This window comes from Camelus ferus, chromosome 18, assembly GCF_009834535.1.
Source record: "Camelus ferus isolate YT-003-E chromosome 18, BCGSAC_Cfer_1.0, whole genome shotgun sequence".
In the NCBI taxonomy this organism is placed as follows: Eukaryota; Metazoa; Chordata; class Mammalia; order Artiodactyla; family Camelidae; genus Camelus; species Camelus ferus.
In genome coordinates, this window is record NC_045713.1 from 7,712,938 (window position 1) to 7,729,347 (window position 16,410).

Below are 16,410 nucleotides of genomic sequence, written 5' to 3' on the forward strand. Positions count from 1 at the left end.
TTTTTCTTTTTCTTTCTCTTTTTCTTTTTCTTTTTGTTTTTTCTTTTCCTTTTCCTTTTCCGTTTCCTTTTCCTTTCTCTTTTTCTTATTTTTCTAAGATACTCACACGTCCTCGAAGCAGGGGAGGCAGGGGTGGGGGGTGGGGGGGTGGTGACGGGTTGCCGGGCTCTGGGTTCTGTCTGGAGCCACACCTCTGGTCCGGGCACAGAGGGAGCAGTGGCAGCGGCAGTATCTGGCCTTCTGTTCGTCTGTTTCCTTACCTCTTTTCTCCTCTTTAGCCCCGATATTTCCCCCTAATTGTTGGAAATCTTAAAGACGGTGTCCAGTAAAACAGGAAAAGAGAATCGGGAGGGACATGTGCGGCAATTTTTACGAAGATGCGAGTTTGGGGAGAGGGCGGTAAAGGCCTGAGCATAGGGGACTTCAGACGATTTGCCCAGTTTGTGACAGACAGAATCAAGCTGGAAGATTGCATTATAGCTCAGAGCTGCTTTTGCTTTAATGTCTGGGGATCAGCGTTATCCCAGTGTTTTAAACTGCAATCCAAAGGTGAGTCTCGGGGAATAGAAGAGGCGTCTCCCGCTGTAGCTAGGGAGGTATCAAAGAGAGAAGGTTCTACTCTATCCTGGGGCAGCCTAGCCCAGAAGGACACAGGCTGAACTTGTGGTGTCCTTTTACTTTGAGTGTCCCCCAGGAAAGACAAGCCAACCAGTGCAAGGTCCAAAACCCGCACAAGGGCTGTAAAGGCAAAGACAAAAAGTGGGGGACTCACCCACCAGCGACTTCTACCTGGCGCAGTGATTGAAGGCAGGAGGCTCAGCAAAGCTGGCGGTGTGATCCGCAAAAAGTGGAGAGAAGGTTCAGGGTGTGCAACCACGTGGTTGGGCTGGAGAGCCAAGGCGTTGTCTCAAAGGGCCAGAGTCAGAGGAAGGGGGAGACTGAGGAAGGGAGAGATGGAGAGGAGGGTATTTGGAAAAGAAAAGACGCTTTTCGCATGAGTATTCAGCACCAAGGGCCATCTGTCAGACTGGGTTTCAGAGCCCGCTGAGAGGAACCCGGTTCCTCGGTCCTCGGCTAGACTTTGCAGAATTTGTGAATGACAGAGAAGAGCAGGAAAGTATGAGAGAAGAAAGGAAAGCAGAAGAGGGAAGACTGCCCTGAGGATTCCAGCCTCCAGAACAGAGCATCTGATCAAGCCAAGGGGAGACTCCCATAGGGAGGGGGGCAGAGAGAGAGACAAAAGCCCCAAGGACCGCCTGGGGCACCAAATTGTGGCAACACACAACACGGTGGGAGACGGGTGACACCGTGACGCACGGGTTGGTCAAAGAATTTACCAGAGATGAAGGACAAGACTAGAAAAGTTATTTATTAGCGGTGCGCCACCATGGACAGCAGTGGGCCTCACAGACGGGAGGTGCCTGTGTGAGCCCATCCGTCTTTGTTTTGAGTCTCAGATTCTCTCAGGTTTTCCACTGGAGCTTTTACAAGTGGGCTCCTGTATCCTTTCCTTTTCTTCTTTTTAAAATGTTTTTTCTTTTCAATAGACTGTTCTTAGAGCAGTTAGGTTCACAGCAAAATCACGTGGAAAATACAAATATTTCCAATATACACCCTGCCCCAGCCCGCATGCGGCCTTGCCGTCATCAAAAGAGCACCGCGGAGGGCTGCGCCTGTGACAGGCAGTGCACGTGCAGTCGCACACCATTACCGCCTGGCGTCCGTAGTTTACATTAGGTTTCATTTTTGGTGTTGTGCAGTCTGCGGGTTTTGACAAATGCGTGACGAGGTACATCCACCACGATAGCATGGAGCATCGTGTATCCTTTGTATCTGTCATTTTCTGAGACCTTCATTTTCTGATGCGAGACTTGCCAGGTTTCTCTTTGATTTCCATGAGCTGGTTTTCAAGGAGTTCTGGTGCCTGTTAGTGAGAAATGGTGTGTAGAAATCCAGATCTAAGATCTAGGAGTGCTCATTGTTACTAGGGTTACCAGGCAAGGATGTCTACTTTGGCTACTTCTGTTTAACATAGTATTGGAAGTTGTAGCCGTAGCAGTCAGACCAAAAAAAAAAAAAAAAAAAAAAAAAAAATCAGACAAAGGAATGCAGATGGGAAGGGAAGAGGTAAAACTGTCACTATTTGCAGATGACATGGTACTTCATACAAGAACTCCAAGTTCTCTACCCCAAACCTATTACAACAAATAAATGAATTCAGCAAGGTTGTGCTGCCGATGGATGCAACTGGTGTTCCAGGTTCCTGTCCCGTCCCAGAAAGAATTCAGGAGACAAGACGTAGTGGTTAAAAAAGGTAAAGTGAGGCTTTATTAAAGGATGGACAGCACACTCTCAGGGGAGAGCGGGTAGGCTCAGGGGAGCGGCTGCCCTGAGTCTCTTTGGCAAGTTAGCTACATAGGGTGTAAAAATAAATGGGCAGAATATTCACTGGGGAGGGAAGGGTTTGGGGTCATATTCCCTGATTGTCATACCAACTCCATCTTCCCAAAGGGAAGAGGGATTTTTGTCCTTATTTAGTCTGGATCAGAAATGTCATAGCATCTCGGCATGATGGAGACTTCTGATCTGCAAGGCAATTTTATTGAAATGAGGGCATAATGAGCAAAAGGTTACATTCTGACACTAAATTCCTGCCTTTTCTCACCTCTCTTTGTTCTTCTCCAGGACACTTGTCATCCCAAAAAGCAGGATCCCTTATCAGTCCCAAAGTTCCTGCTTTTCTTTCTCTGCCCAAGGATCCCTGCTGCTTACATGATGTGTGGTTTCCTGCATTTGGTCTGAGCCCCTCCTTTCTGGCTAATTCCTGCCATTTGGTCTGTGTCCCCCTTTCTTTGCTCATACCTAGCTGTCTGCCTGTTCTAACAGTTGCAGGATCAAGATTAATAGACAGAAATCAGTTGCATGTCTATATGCTAATAATGAAATGCCAGAAACATAAAGTAAAAAGACAAATACTATGTGGATAAAAATATTATGCAGTTGTTAAAGATTCACGAATGTTGTGAAATGTTTGTGAAACTATGGTCAGCTTGAAACTAACCATGCCTTCTTCCTGAATTCAGTGGGAACGCGTTCAGATTCACAGTTGCATATTATGTTGGTTGCGGGTTTGTTGCAAATGGCCTTTATTCTTTTCAGATAAGTTTGCTCTGTACCCACGTTGATGAGAGCTTTAATCATAAACGAGGGGGATTTTGTCAAGTGCTTTTTCCGCAGCCGTTGAGATAATGCTGTGATTTTTAGCCTTCCTTTTGTCAATGTGGTGTATCACAATGATTGGTTTGTGACTGTTCAGCCATCCTTGTGACCCTGGAATAAGTCCACCTTGATTAAGATGTGTGATTATTTTTATGCATTTTCTGATTTAGTTTGCTATCATTTTGTTGAGGATTTTTTCATCTGTATTCATCAATGCTATTGGCTTGTAATGTTCTATTTTGGTAGTGTCTTGTGTGGTTTGGGGATCAAGGGAATGGTGGCCACTGCAGAATGGATTTGGTAGTGTTCCCTCATCTTCAATTTTTTTGGACCAGTTTGAGAAGGATAGCTATGATTTCATCTTTACCTGTTTGGTAGAATTCCCCTGTGAAGCCACCTGGTCCTGGACTTTTTTTTTTGCTGGGAGTATTTTAATTACATGTTCAATTTCACTTCTAGTGAATGGTCTGTTCAAATTGTCGGTTTCTGATTGACTCAGTCTTGGCAGGCTGTGTGTTTCAAGAAACTTGTCCCTTTTTTCCAGAGCGTCCAATTTGTTGGCACATAACTGTCCATACTATTCTCTGATGGTTTTTTTATCTCTGTTGTATAGATGTTATTTCTCCTCTTTCATTTCTTATTTTGGTTTTTTAGGTGCTCTCCCTTTTCTTGGTGAACCTGGCTAAAGCTTCATTAATGTTTACATTTTCAAACAACTAACTCTTGATTTTAGTAATCTTTTCAATGTTTTAATCTCTATTTTATTTATTTTCTCCCTGAAAGTATCTATCCATATTCAATGATGTGAACAGCTTCTCTCTCTCTCAAGTAAGAATGTCCTGATATGTAGTGTATTCCATAGCATGAATACTCTCCTATGGTCAATTTCAAGCCACCAATGGTTTGACAAGCATCTCACAAAATTCTTGAATTTTTAACAATTTGTTTTTAAGCGCAGGTGAACTGATACCAACACACCACTATAAATGTGTCTAAAATTATGTGTACAACTATATCAATCTGTTTATATATTCTAGTATGTACTACAGTACCTCTATCTGTGATAAAGGAATATTCTATATCTGCACCTATTCAATATAGTAACCACTAGACATACGTGGCTACGGAGCACCTGACATGTAGCTAGCACCACCAAAGAACTGAATGGTACACTGTATTTAATTTAAATCAATTCAAATTTAAATCTCTACATATTAGATGGCACAGCTCTACACTTTATCCTGGGGGGTTGTAAAAACTGGGACGGTAACTTTGAGAGTTGAATTTGCTCAATTACCATCAGAGGTATCATCATTGGGAAATCAAATCCCGTAGACCCTTTTAACAGACTTTTTCTTATCATTATTGTGTGGATCCATGGCTGGGGCAGATACCACCTTGATCTGAGTGCTCTGAGTATGTAAAGGTCCTAGTCCAGTCCCATCAGAAAGATCAGAGCCTGACCGTGCTCGGTTTCCCTCAGGAGAAAATGAAAGGGAGAGAAATGTATCATCACAAGGGCTGTTTGCTGGGCGCACAGGGGGACAGAGAGAGAGGACATGTACCGAGAAAGGTGACACTCAGGCCATGACTGAATCAGCATTGCTAATTACATTCACAGGGCTCTATTTTTCAATGTCCTTTTATGGACACAGTCTTTATTCTGCTATTTTAACGCCCTTGATGAGACCACAGTCAATCAGAACTCTTCTGGCTTTTTGTTGATTCTGGCATCACCAGATGCAGGGGCCAGGATTAGTACAGACAGGCCCAAAAATGGGATTAAGACAATTCTTGTTGTTGTTTTGTTTTGTTTTGATTTCTGCTACTTGAAGGAGGACATGAGAGTGCAAACAATTCTCAGTGTGACTTTGAATTGCTTTTACATTTCTTTCCCTAGGGGTTTGGCAGTTTCATTTGGATTTCTGATCATCTTAACTGTGATATTTTATGTTGCTGTCCTTCACCTACAATGGCTCTCCTCTCCTTTTAGCTCTGACTGACCTAGAAATAGTGGCCCAAGGCATTACCTTTATTTTTGCTGGCTACGAGACCACTGGCAATTCTCTCTGCTTCATTATGTATGAACTGGCCACGCACCCCGATGTCCAGCAGAAGCTGCAGGAGGAGATCGATGCGACTTTCCCCAACAAGGTGAGCGGATGGTGTCTGAACGGGGCGGGTAAGGTGAAACCTCAGAGAGAACACCTCCTCTCCACTTCTTAAGAGATTTTTGCGAAAATCGTGAGCACGAAATCTTTTACCCACACTACTGAGGAAAGATTTAAGGAGTGCAAAACGACAGGAGAAACATAGGTATATGTGCTACTCACAGCAGTGTAAGTACTTCGGAAAACATGCTGGTCCTGCCAAATCAGATGTCAGGATAATGCCAAGTAAAAATGACAAAACCTCAGTGCATCGAACTATAAGCATTTACTGCTCTAGTGTCTGCTTAGTTACCTGTTGATGAGGCTTGACTTGGTTTGGTCTGGGTGTTGGCTGGTCTAGGGTGATTGGCTAAGCTGGCTGCGCTCACTCAACTGCACACGTGTCCCACGCGTCCCTCGTACCCCCCATGTCTGCTTCTCAGGGCAGTGGTAGGTGGCAGGAGAAAGAAACCCACTCATGTGGGTGCCTTCAAACCTTTGCTTGCAGCACACTTAGGAAACTTTCCACTGTCTCAGACAAGCTGATCAACCTCAGAGTCACAAAGCAAGGGCACCACAAAGTTAGATGGCAAAGGCAGGGACACAGGAAGGGGTGGAGAATTGGGACCATCAATTCAATCTCCCACCCTGGGTAAACTGCAGATGAGGAGGAACCTTGTCACCACAGAGTGCATAGGGTAGGAAATAGAAGACATGAGTTTGACTCATGACTGTGGTTTTGGACAAGTTTTATGACATTTCAGAGTCCTGGTTCATTTAAATACAAGATAAGGATACAGTGTAGGGCTGACTTAAATTAGAGATAATCCTTCTTCTCTGTTAACCCCACATTGAGATTTTTTTTTTAACTACAAGAATGTGAAAAGGTCACTAAGAGACCTTTAGTTGGTTAAGTCTTGTGTTCTCCTTTACAATAATGCTTATAATGACCACGATGCTAATGATCATTTGCTTTTTACTGTATGTGTATGCTCTGAATGCTTTGCATTTAAAATGAATCTAATCTTCCTAAAATTGTGTTTTAAGTCAAGAGAGGCTAAGTTATGCCTCAGTAACAGATGAACCCTCAAATCTCAGGGGCTTTCAGAGCAAAGGTATATTCCCACATTTACAAGTCCCACACGGATAAGTAGTGGAGGATGGGAGTGGGGAGCTCAGATCCAGAGTTACTCAGGGATACTGACTAAGAGGATCCACTACAAGGCTCCAGTCTTGTAGCTGCGTTGTTTGGAACATGAGGTCTTGTTGTCTGGGGATAAGGGACTTGACAGCTGCTCACTGGCTTTTCAAGTGTTTTGTCCCTGAACTGACATAATCAACTCAGTTCACAGCCCACTGCCAACGCTGGTTTCCCTAACTTCAGGTGGGCTGGGAAATGTGGGGACCACGTGGACACTGGGTGAGCAGTGAGTGTCTCTGCCACAGAGCCCTGTGACAGTGTCAGCTCGAATTATCTCCGTGTGACACGTCAGAAAACTGAGCTGCCGAGAGATGGAATCCTTGCCTACACTAGTCGTGCACCCAGTGGAGAAAAAGCCAAGCTCTGAGCCAGGGGGTCCCTGGCTCCTGAGCAGTTCTTACCCTTTACGATATTGCCTCTAAAATATAACACCATGTGGCAGCCACACGTCACCCTCACTGTTGTCGGATCTCTGCCAAAACTGGAATTGTTAGGAGATCTGGCCTCTGGGGCTGGAGAGGCTTGTTTAGACCCTCAGACCTTGCAGTCAAAACTTCAGTGACAACAGGAGACTGCTCAGCAACGGAGGGAGGGGCTGAGGGCGGGGTCCTGACCCTCGGGTAACTTCCCCTAGGTCTGAAAGTATGTCCCCAGGAGCATCCATCTTACCCTTCTTTTGCATATTTGGTCCAGAAAGGAACTCTTTTCTCCCCAAATTATTTATAGGGATTTTAGATTACATAATCTTTTCAAATTGTATATGTATATTCATTAGAATAGTGATCATTAGAAATTCATTAGAATTAGTGATTAGGAGTTTTCAACTTAGAAACTTTATGTTAAAGAGGGAAATTGTTATTTCACACATAACCTTTTCCTTGGTAGAGATGTGTGCCTTCCTTTTAAAACGAAATGATAATTTCAGCATTCACTTAACAGAGCCATATTCTATTAGTCATTTTTTTTAATAAGAAAGAAAAATCACTGCAGGGTAATGTGCAAGATTTCAGGCCCTATTTAGGGGATGGTCTCAATGGTCTCCCATTGTCATACCTACTCCATGCATCTCAAAGAGCCACTAAGCAGGTCAAAGGCCATGAGAGATATTAAAATGTCTATAACTGTTAAGGTCCTTTACCAGTTTAAATTATTCTTCGGAGCACCTAACATTTCAATAGTACTTCATAGACTGAGCCTGAAAGTTGATCCCAAGACTCGATGTGTCAAAAGTAATTTCTTTCTTTCCAGGCGCCCCCCACCTACGATGGCCTGCTACACATGGAGTATCTTGACATGGTGGTGAATGAAACTCTCAGAATATTCCCACTTCCTGGGAGACTGGAGAGGGTCTGTAAGAAAGATGTGGAAATCAATGGGGTGTTCATTCCCAAAGGGACACTGGTGATCGTGCCAGTCTACGCTCTTCACAAAGACCCAGCACTTTGGACAGAGCCTGAGGAGTTCCGTCCGGAAAGGTACGAGACCCTGGGGAAAGGAACCCACCCTGACCCTTTTGGGTGCTTGCAAATTCTGGGAACCCTTATAGGTGTCAATTGTGTGATTAGGCAATCATTTATTTCTACGTCTTTTTATTGTTAGAATCTTTTTCTCTTTACAAAAGAGTTCAGTGAGTCAAAATTATACAAACTGTGGACTAGAAAAAAGAAAATTATAGCCAACTTAATTCCTAACGTCTTAAGATAAGCCTCATCGATATGTAATACATGTCTTTACGAACATGTTTCTATGCTTATATAGATTCTTTTTTTAACATTTTTTTACTGAGTTACAGTCATTTTACAATGTTGTGTCAAATTCCACTGGAGAGCACAATTTTCAGTTATACATGAACATATATATATATATTTTCACTGTCACATTTTTTTCTCTGTGAGCTACCAGAAGATCTTGTACATACTTCGCTGTGCTATACAGTATAATCTTGTTTATCTATTCTATCTTTTGAAATCCCAGTCTGTCCCTTCCAACCCCCAACCCCCTTGGCAACCACAACTTTGTATTCAATGTCTATGAGCCTATTTCTGTTTTGTATTTCTGTTTTGTTTGTTTTTGTTTGTTTTTAATTTTAGATTCCACATATGAGAGATCTCATAAGGTATTTTTCTTTCTCTTTCTGGCTTACTTCACTCAGAATGACATTCTCTAGGAGCATCCATGTTGCTGCAAATGGCATTATGTTGTCAGTTTTTATGGCTGAATAGTATTCCATTGTATAAATATGCCACATCTTCTTTAGCCAGTCATCTGTTGATGGACATTTAGGCTGTTTCCATGTCTTGGCTATTGTGAATAGTGCTGCTATGAACATTGGGGCACATGTGTCATTTTGGAGTAGGGTTCCTTCTGGATATATGCCCAGGAGCAGGATGACTGGGTCATACGGTAAGTCTATTCCTAGTCTTTTGAGGAATCTCCACACTGTTTTCCATAGTGGCTGCACCAAACTGCGTTCCCACCAGTGGTGCAGGAGGGTTCCCTTTTTTCCACAGCCTCTCCAGCATTTGTCATTTGTGGATTTTTGAATGATGGCCATTCTGACTGGTGTCAGGTGAGACCTCATTGTAGTTTTGATTTGCATTTCTCTGATAATTAGCGATATTGAGCATTTTTTTCATGTGCCTATTGATCATTTGTATGTCCTCCTTGGAGAATTGCTTCTTTAGGTCTTCTGCCCATTTTTGGATTGGGTTGTTTGTTTTTTTCTTATTAAGTCATATGAGCTGCTTATACATTCTGGAGATCAGGCCTTTGTCGGTTTCATATGCAAAAACTTTCTCCCATTCCGTAGGTTGTCTTTTTGTTTTACTTATGGTTTCCTTTGCTGTGCAGAAGCTTGTTAAGTTTCATTAGGTCCCATTTGTTTATTCTTGCTTTTATTTCTGTTGCTTGAGTAGACTGCCCTAGGAGAACATTTTTGAGATGTATGTCAGATAATGTTTTGCCTATATTTTCTTCTAGGAGGTTTATTGTATCTTGTCTTATGTTTAAGTCTTTGATCCATTTTGAGTTTATTTTTGTGTATGGTGTAAGGGAGTGTTCTAGTTTCCTTGCTTTACATGCTGCTGTCCAGTTTTCCCAACACCAGTTGCTGAAGAGACTGTCTTTATTCCATTGTATCTTCTTGCCTCCTTTCTCGAAGATTAGTTGACCAAAAGTTTGTGGATTCATTTCTAGGCTCTCTATTCTGTTCCATTAGTACATGTGTCTCTTTTTTGTACCAATACCATGCTGTCTTGATGACTGTAGCTCTATAGTATTCTCCGAAGTCTGGTAGAGTTATTCCTCCAGACTCTTTCTTTCTCTTCAGTAATGCTTTGGCAATTCTAGGTCTTTGATGGCTCCATATAAATTTTATTACAATTTGTTCTAGTTCTGTGAAATATGCCCTGGGTAATTTGATAGGGATTGCATTAAACCTGTAGATTGCCTTGGGCAATGTGACCATTTTAACAATGTTGATTCTTCCAATCCAGGAGCATGGGATATCTTTCCATTTTTTAAAGTCTTCTTTAATTTTCTTCATCAATGGTTTATAGTTTTCTGTGTAGAAGCCTTTCACCTCCTTGGTTAGATTTATTCCTAGGTATTTTATTACTCTGAGTGCTATTTTAAAGGGGATTGCTTCTTTAGTTTCTTTTCCTGTTGATTCATTGTTAGTGTAAAGAAATGCAACTGATTTTTGAACATTAATCTTGTAACCTGCTACCTTGCTGAATTCTTCAATCAGCTCTAGTAGTTTTTGTGTGGATCTTTTAGGGTTTTCTATGTATAGTATCGTGACATTGGCATATAGTGACACTTTTACCTCTTCTTTTCTAATTTGGATCCCTCTTATTTCTCTCTCTTGCCTGATTGCTGTGGCTAGGACTTCCAAGACTGTGTTGGAAATAGGAGTGGTGATAGTGGGCATCCTTGTCTTGTCCCAGATTTTAGTGGGAAGTTTTTGAGGTTTTCACTATTGAGTACTATGCTGGCTGTAGGTTTGTCATACATAGCTTTTATTATGTTGAGATATGTTCCCTCCATAGCCACTTTGGTGAGAGTTTTTATCATAAATGGGTGTTGAATTTTATCAAATGCTTTTTCTGCATCTATTGAGATGATCATGTGGTTTTTGTCCTTTCTCTTCTTGATGTGATGTATTACATTGATTGATTTGCGTATGTTGAACCACCCTTGTGTCCCTGGAATGAACCCCACTTGATTATGATGTATAATCTTTTCTATGTGCTGTTGGATTCTATTTGCTAATATTTTGGCAAGGACTTTTCATCTACATACATCAGTGATATTAGTCTATAATTCTCTGTTTAGCTGGTGTCTTTGCCTGGTTTTGGTATCAGGGTAATGGTGGCTTCATAGAATGAGTTTAGGACTATTCCTTGCTTTTCAATCTTCTGAAAGAGTTTGAGAAGGACTGGGATGAGTTCTTCTTTGTATGTTTGGTAGAATTCCCTGGTGAAGCCGGCTGGTCCTGGACTTTTATTTGTAGAGAGGTTTTTTATCGCTAATTCAATTTCATTTCTAGTGATCGGTTTGTTCAAGTGGTCAGTTTCTTCTTGGTTCAGTCTTGGTGGACTGTATGTTTCCAGAAATTTGTCCATCTGCCCTAGGTTATCCATTTTGGTTCCATGTAGTTTTTCACAATATTCTCGTATGATATTCTGCATATATGGATTCTTCACACTTAGAAGGGCATTATAGCTAATTTGGTTTTGTACGGATTACTTGATTTAATGGCAAACTCTAAATAACATTCTGTGTATATGACTTTGCATGTGTATGTCATAATTTACCTAAGCACTATCTTATTTTATGTGTACAGATTTTTTTATTTCCTTTAAGATTTTCTGTCTGTTCTCTTTAATTCTCCGAATTCACCACAAACCTTCCCCCATTTCCGTTTTATGAAACATTGGCTGTCATTTCCTCTAGCATTAATGTGAGGGTTCAGGCTGAGGACCTAGAGGTCCTGGTGGTTCAAGCAGCCTCACTGAGGACAGAGGTGCCCACAGGTTCCCCGGTGCTGTCCGTGGCTGCAGAGCTGGGCCAGCTCCCTTCTCCCTCAGGAGGCTGATGCGGCACATGTGCCCCTTCCCTGCCCAGCCAGCAGCAGCCCGTGTCAGCTGCCCATCCACATGCTCCTGCTACTCTTCTCTGTGCCCCCACATTATTTTAAGTCATATTGCCTATAAATATTACAGGATGTTTGTAAATAGGGCCTCTTTAAAATACACGTAAACACGATGCCAATATCAGTTTCCACAAATCCACATTTTTCCTTAATATATTCAAATACTGAGGAGTCAAATTTGAATGAAACTGAGTCTAAGCACCAAGGAATTTGTAGGCTAATGGAACAGACAGACAAGGACACCAGTGATTAGGGTAGTGTAATCTGACCTAAGTACCTTCTGTGTGTGGGAAAGAGAAAGACGGAGAGACAGACACTGACACAAGGCGGGGGGGGGGGGGGTGAGGAGATAGGATATGAAATACAAGAAAAATAACAATTTGAATTCTCAGAGACACTTCTCCTCCTTCCTTCCTCCATGAGCATGTGACCAACACAAGTGTACATGGAGACAGGAACCCACGTTTCCTTTAGTCAGTCTCATTTCCTGCTTGACTTTCAGAGCATGAACATCTCACCGCCATGACTATAGTTTAAGTGTTTAAAGATCAATTTTCTTTAAACAGCCTTCATCTCATCTCCCCAGCAAGACTGGGAGCTCTTACAGGGTAGAGGGGATGGGAAGGGTCAGGAGCCGACCTTTCTTTCCTCACAACACATTAACCACAGCAGGATGAACGACTAGCCCACAACATGACCCCTAATGCTACTGGTTGAGAGTTTCAGTTAAAACCTCACCTGGAGCTCTTGTGGTTCTTATGTCTCATTAACCTGTTTCATCTACTGTTGTGGATCCAGGTTCAGCAAGAAGAACCAGGACAGCATAAATCCTTACACATACCTGCCTTTTGGAACTGGCCCCCGAAACTGCATCGGCACGAGGTTTGCTATGATGAGCATGAAACTTGCTCTCGTCAAAGTCCTGCAGAACTTCTCCTTCAAACCTTGCAAAGAAACACAGGTCAGAGAGTTTCCTATCTGCGTTAACAATGTTTTATTGGGAGTTTTGTTTTAACAGAGGGGTCTCTCTGTATATATCTAGGAATGTGATCTATTCAGAGAATCATTTGTTCTACTAGGCAGAGATCTATTTGGAGCTGTTGAGCTTCTGACTGTCCATCAGCTCTGGAGGGCTACGTCTGTGGCTGTATAAGTCTCAACTGTAAAGGTCATCTAGAGTCAATGAAGTTAGTGTGACAGCATTAGATGCAGTCCATTGAACTTGAGCAACAATTTACATTTGGACTCAAGTCCCCTTGAGAGAAGGGGAAGTGCGTGCAAAGTCCTGAGGGCAATCATTACCACGTCGTGACTTTTCAGCAACACGCTTCTACAGCAGAACTTCCAAAAGCTCTCCTGACAGTGCTTCTCAGCCACTGCTTGCATAAGGAAAATCTGTGGTCCTTTACAAATTCTGTTGCCTAGGACGTCTGAGGCATCCTAAAATAATTCTCCCAGGGTGACATTCAAAACACCCCTGGAGATTCTGCTGTGGGGAGAAACCCTGATTGAAAGCATTTCTGCCAGATGTGAAGGACTCCCACAGTCCCCCTCACCTTCCAGGAGTCCTGCTGCCATCAGGCTGGGCTCCCTTTGCATTCCAATAATAAGTCCATGTGTGTTCTCTCTACGCCCCCACCATTCTGTTCTCACCCTTCAGTTCTAGTTCAGTCCCCAAGCCCATTCCATGGAGCCCTCCCCCATCTAGTCAAAGCCCACTCTCCCTATGTTCTCTTATTAGTTCACACAGGCTGACCTCATGGGTCCTACCACCTAACTTAAGACTGCATTGTTGAACAGTCCAGCTTGGCTTTCTGTCTTCTTTCTACCGAAAATGTCTTGAACTCTATCCCCTCCATTTATTCATTTCATAAACTTCCAGTGGTGCCTTGCAGTCATCCAGTAAATGCTAAAGGAGTGACTTGCTGTTGACTTAGAGTTCTTGCACACAAATATTTGAGCAGTTTGAACTTCTAAAATTTAACAAATGACATTTGTGTATTTCTGGGATTTGTGGGTATCCGTCTGTCTGCAGGGAAATGTATGCATGCCCTTTGAAATTCTAAAATACCAAGGTGTAATACTTCTAGAAAGATCTGCTTTCTCTCCTCTGAAGAGCACAAAGGACAGTCGCCATTGACTGGTACGAAGCCCGGCCCTATAACAAGGTCTGTGTCAGGACCCGTGCAGTTAATAAGCAGCTGCTCCACGTGGACAGGCTTTCTCAGGGACGAGGAGGAAAGAGATGGTTTCCATTTTGTTTTGGGGCACCTGTGAGGCAGTCCTGTAATCATGTCCAGACATGGGACTCACCCCTGAGAGAACCGGGGCCCCTGGCACATCTGGGAGGGGCAGACGCTCCCAGCAAGCTGCACCCAGTCACCCGCAGGCTGGGGCTTCTCCCCTCCGTGACGTTTCGCTTTCCCTTCTGTCACCGGATGTTAGAAGGTCACTCTGTTGTTTCCCCCAACTCTGAAGAAGTGACTGAGTGAGAATGGGTCTAAAACATCAGGCAAAACGCTGTAGGCCGTCAGAAGTTTACCATTTGCCCTGCACTTGGGAGCCAGGAGATGTTGAAAACAACGGGCGTAATGCTTCACCATGCCTTCTTTCCACCATGAAAATGACGGGGTCCAACTCAGAGAGGGGGCTGGCCTCTTTACAAGTTGAGGATGGCCCATAAAATTAAAACGTGTAGTACGTACTCAGGGTTACCTTGTAAGCTGACACATACAAAATACCTGTACATCATTTTTCAAGATATTTTGCCATAATGTCTAAGAACCTGGTACATTTTTTAAAATTGAGCATTTTTATTTAAATTCTAAATCAATAAAGAACACAGGCCAACCTGACTTTTGGATCAAGTCTGGTACAGAATAGGCGCTCAAGAGCTATTCTGTGGAGTGAATGATGGATGAATCCTCTCACTATCCACTTTTGACACAGCTTATAGAATAAATATACAGGATCAGAGATAGGAGGGGACATTGAATGAACGTGGTCAAAAGTTACAAACTTCTGATTATAGAATAAATACGGAGCAGGATGTAATGTACCACATGATGGCTGTAGTTAACATCTGTGCAGTGTAAGAGAGGAGATCCTAGGAGTTCCCACACATGGAAGACAATGGTTTGTTTTTTTTTTCCTCTTTTTCTGTCTATATGAGATAATGAATGCTCACAAAACTTAGTATGGTAGTAATTTCACGATATTTATAAGTAGATCACTATGCTATATGCCATAAACTTATGCCCTGCTGTACATCAATTATATCTCAGTAAAAGTGAAAATTTTTTTTAATTTTCAAAGAGGATAAGGGGGTGAGACACAGCTCAGTGGCAGGTGTATGCTTAGCATGCGCAAGGCCCTGGGCCAGTCCTTAGTGACTCTATTTAAAGAAAGAAAATAAATAAATAAACCTAGTTACCTCCCTTCTCCCCCAAAACCACTGTGAAAAAAATTTTTTTTTAATTCTACCCTTATTAGATAAGAAAGGAGTATGGCAAGCACCTTTATGCCCATATAGTTTATGTTAAATTGAACAATTCTCTGAAAGACATAAACTATTAAAATTCAATCAAGGAACTACAGATAGACTGACTGTCCTTTTATCTGTTAAACACATTGAATTAGTAGTTTAAAAAAATCAACGATATAGGCTGCTGAAAGTTAGCTTTTATGTGTTTGTAAAGCATCATTGTCCCTAATGTATCTTGTCTACTTTGCTTCTTGGTGATGCTTCATTAATTGGTTCTCATGCGTTTGTTTAACTGTTGCAGATCCCCCTGGAATTAGGCACTCAAGGCATTTTGCAACCGAAAAAACCCATCATTTTAAAAGTTGTGCCCAGAGACGGAACCTTAAATGAAGCCTGACTTTCCCTAAGGACCTGGGTGTTGTTCTGCAAGGAAGCCGCGTCCCAGAGCACCAGAGACCTGGACTGACTTTATGAGAAAACCCAGAAATGAAAACGGGCCTCACCCGCTGCCTTGTTGGATGATCACGGATCCTGTACATTCATTGAGCCTTTTCAGGGTCTACGGGGAGTGTTGTATGTTGTGTCACATGAAGGAGGTGACTAGGAAGGGCCAGATACGTAGACTCAGCTTCCCAAGTTCTCACAGGACCATCTCCACCCACCCCCAGTTAGTACCATCTACTCCTCTGGAGCACTGATCAAGAATGAAAATTTCTCAACAGTTTTTTCAACAAAATTTAATGAAAACAAGAATTGCAGTGGTGACTGAAGTAGTGACATTTAGATCACAGATTTTTTTGAAGATTCTGAATTAAATATTCTATTGAGCAAGTCAATAAACATCTCTCTGCAGAAGTCTTATCTGCTGCCTTTGTTCACATTAGGGGGAACGCGCACCACTGAATCGGGGAGACTCAGTGACTAAATGCTTTGACCGTCACAATCACTGGTGGGTGGAACCAATCTGATGTATTAAATAGGTAAGAGTTACAGCACTGGGACTTCATCCACTGCTTAGAAAGTATGTTCATAGTTTAAATCTACCTGTTTTGGACACATATTTTCTTCACACCTCTTTGTATTCCATCCCCAACTTCCAGCTGTCTTAACACAATGAATGTGAAATAAAAGCTGGTTGATTGGACAGTTGACTGGGGAGAATGGCTACAAGCACTGGTCATTTTCAGTTGGTATCAGAAGC

General features: G+C 42.4%; 1 protein-coding gene across 1 annotated transcript; it reads left to right on the plus strand.

Moving 5' to 3' along the window:
• The first annotated feature begins 5,154 nt into the window (after positions 1 to 5,154).
• LOC116657482 (cytochrome P450 3A19-like) lies at positions 5,155 to 16,068 on the plus strand. Its single transcript, XM_032459793.1, has 4 exons — positions 5,155 to 5,373; positions 7,819 to 8,045; positions 12,524 to 12,686; positions 15,511 to 16,068. The coding sequence occupies exons 1-4, from the start codon at positions 5,170 to 5,172 to the stop codon at positions 15,604 to 15,606; spliced, it is 690 nt and encodes a 229-aa protein (XP_032315684.1). The 5' UTR covers positions 5,155 to 5,169; the 3' UTR covers positions 15,607 to 16,068.
• Positions 16,069 to 16,410: the final 342 nt, after the last annotated feature.

Excerpts from the sequence above, each read along its gene's own strand:
- LOC116657482 (XM_032459793.1), top strand. The coding sequence starts at position 5,170 with ATGTTGCTGTCCTTCACCTACAATGGCTCTCCTCTCCTTTTAGCTCTG. Across the intron at positions 8,046-12,523 it reads GAGGAGTTCCGTCCGGAAAG|GTTCAGCAAGAAGAACCAGG; the intron begins GTACGAGACCCT and ends TTGTGGATCCAG. Across the intron at positions 12,687-15,510 it reads AACCTTGCAAAGAAACACAG|ATCCCCCTGGAATTAGGCAC; the intron begins GTCAGAGAGTTT and ends TAACTGTTGCAG.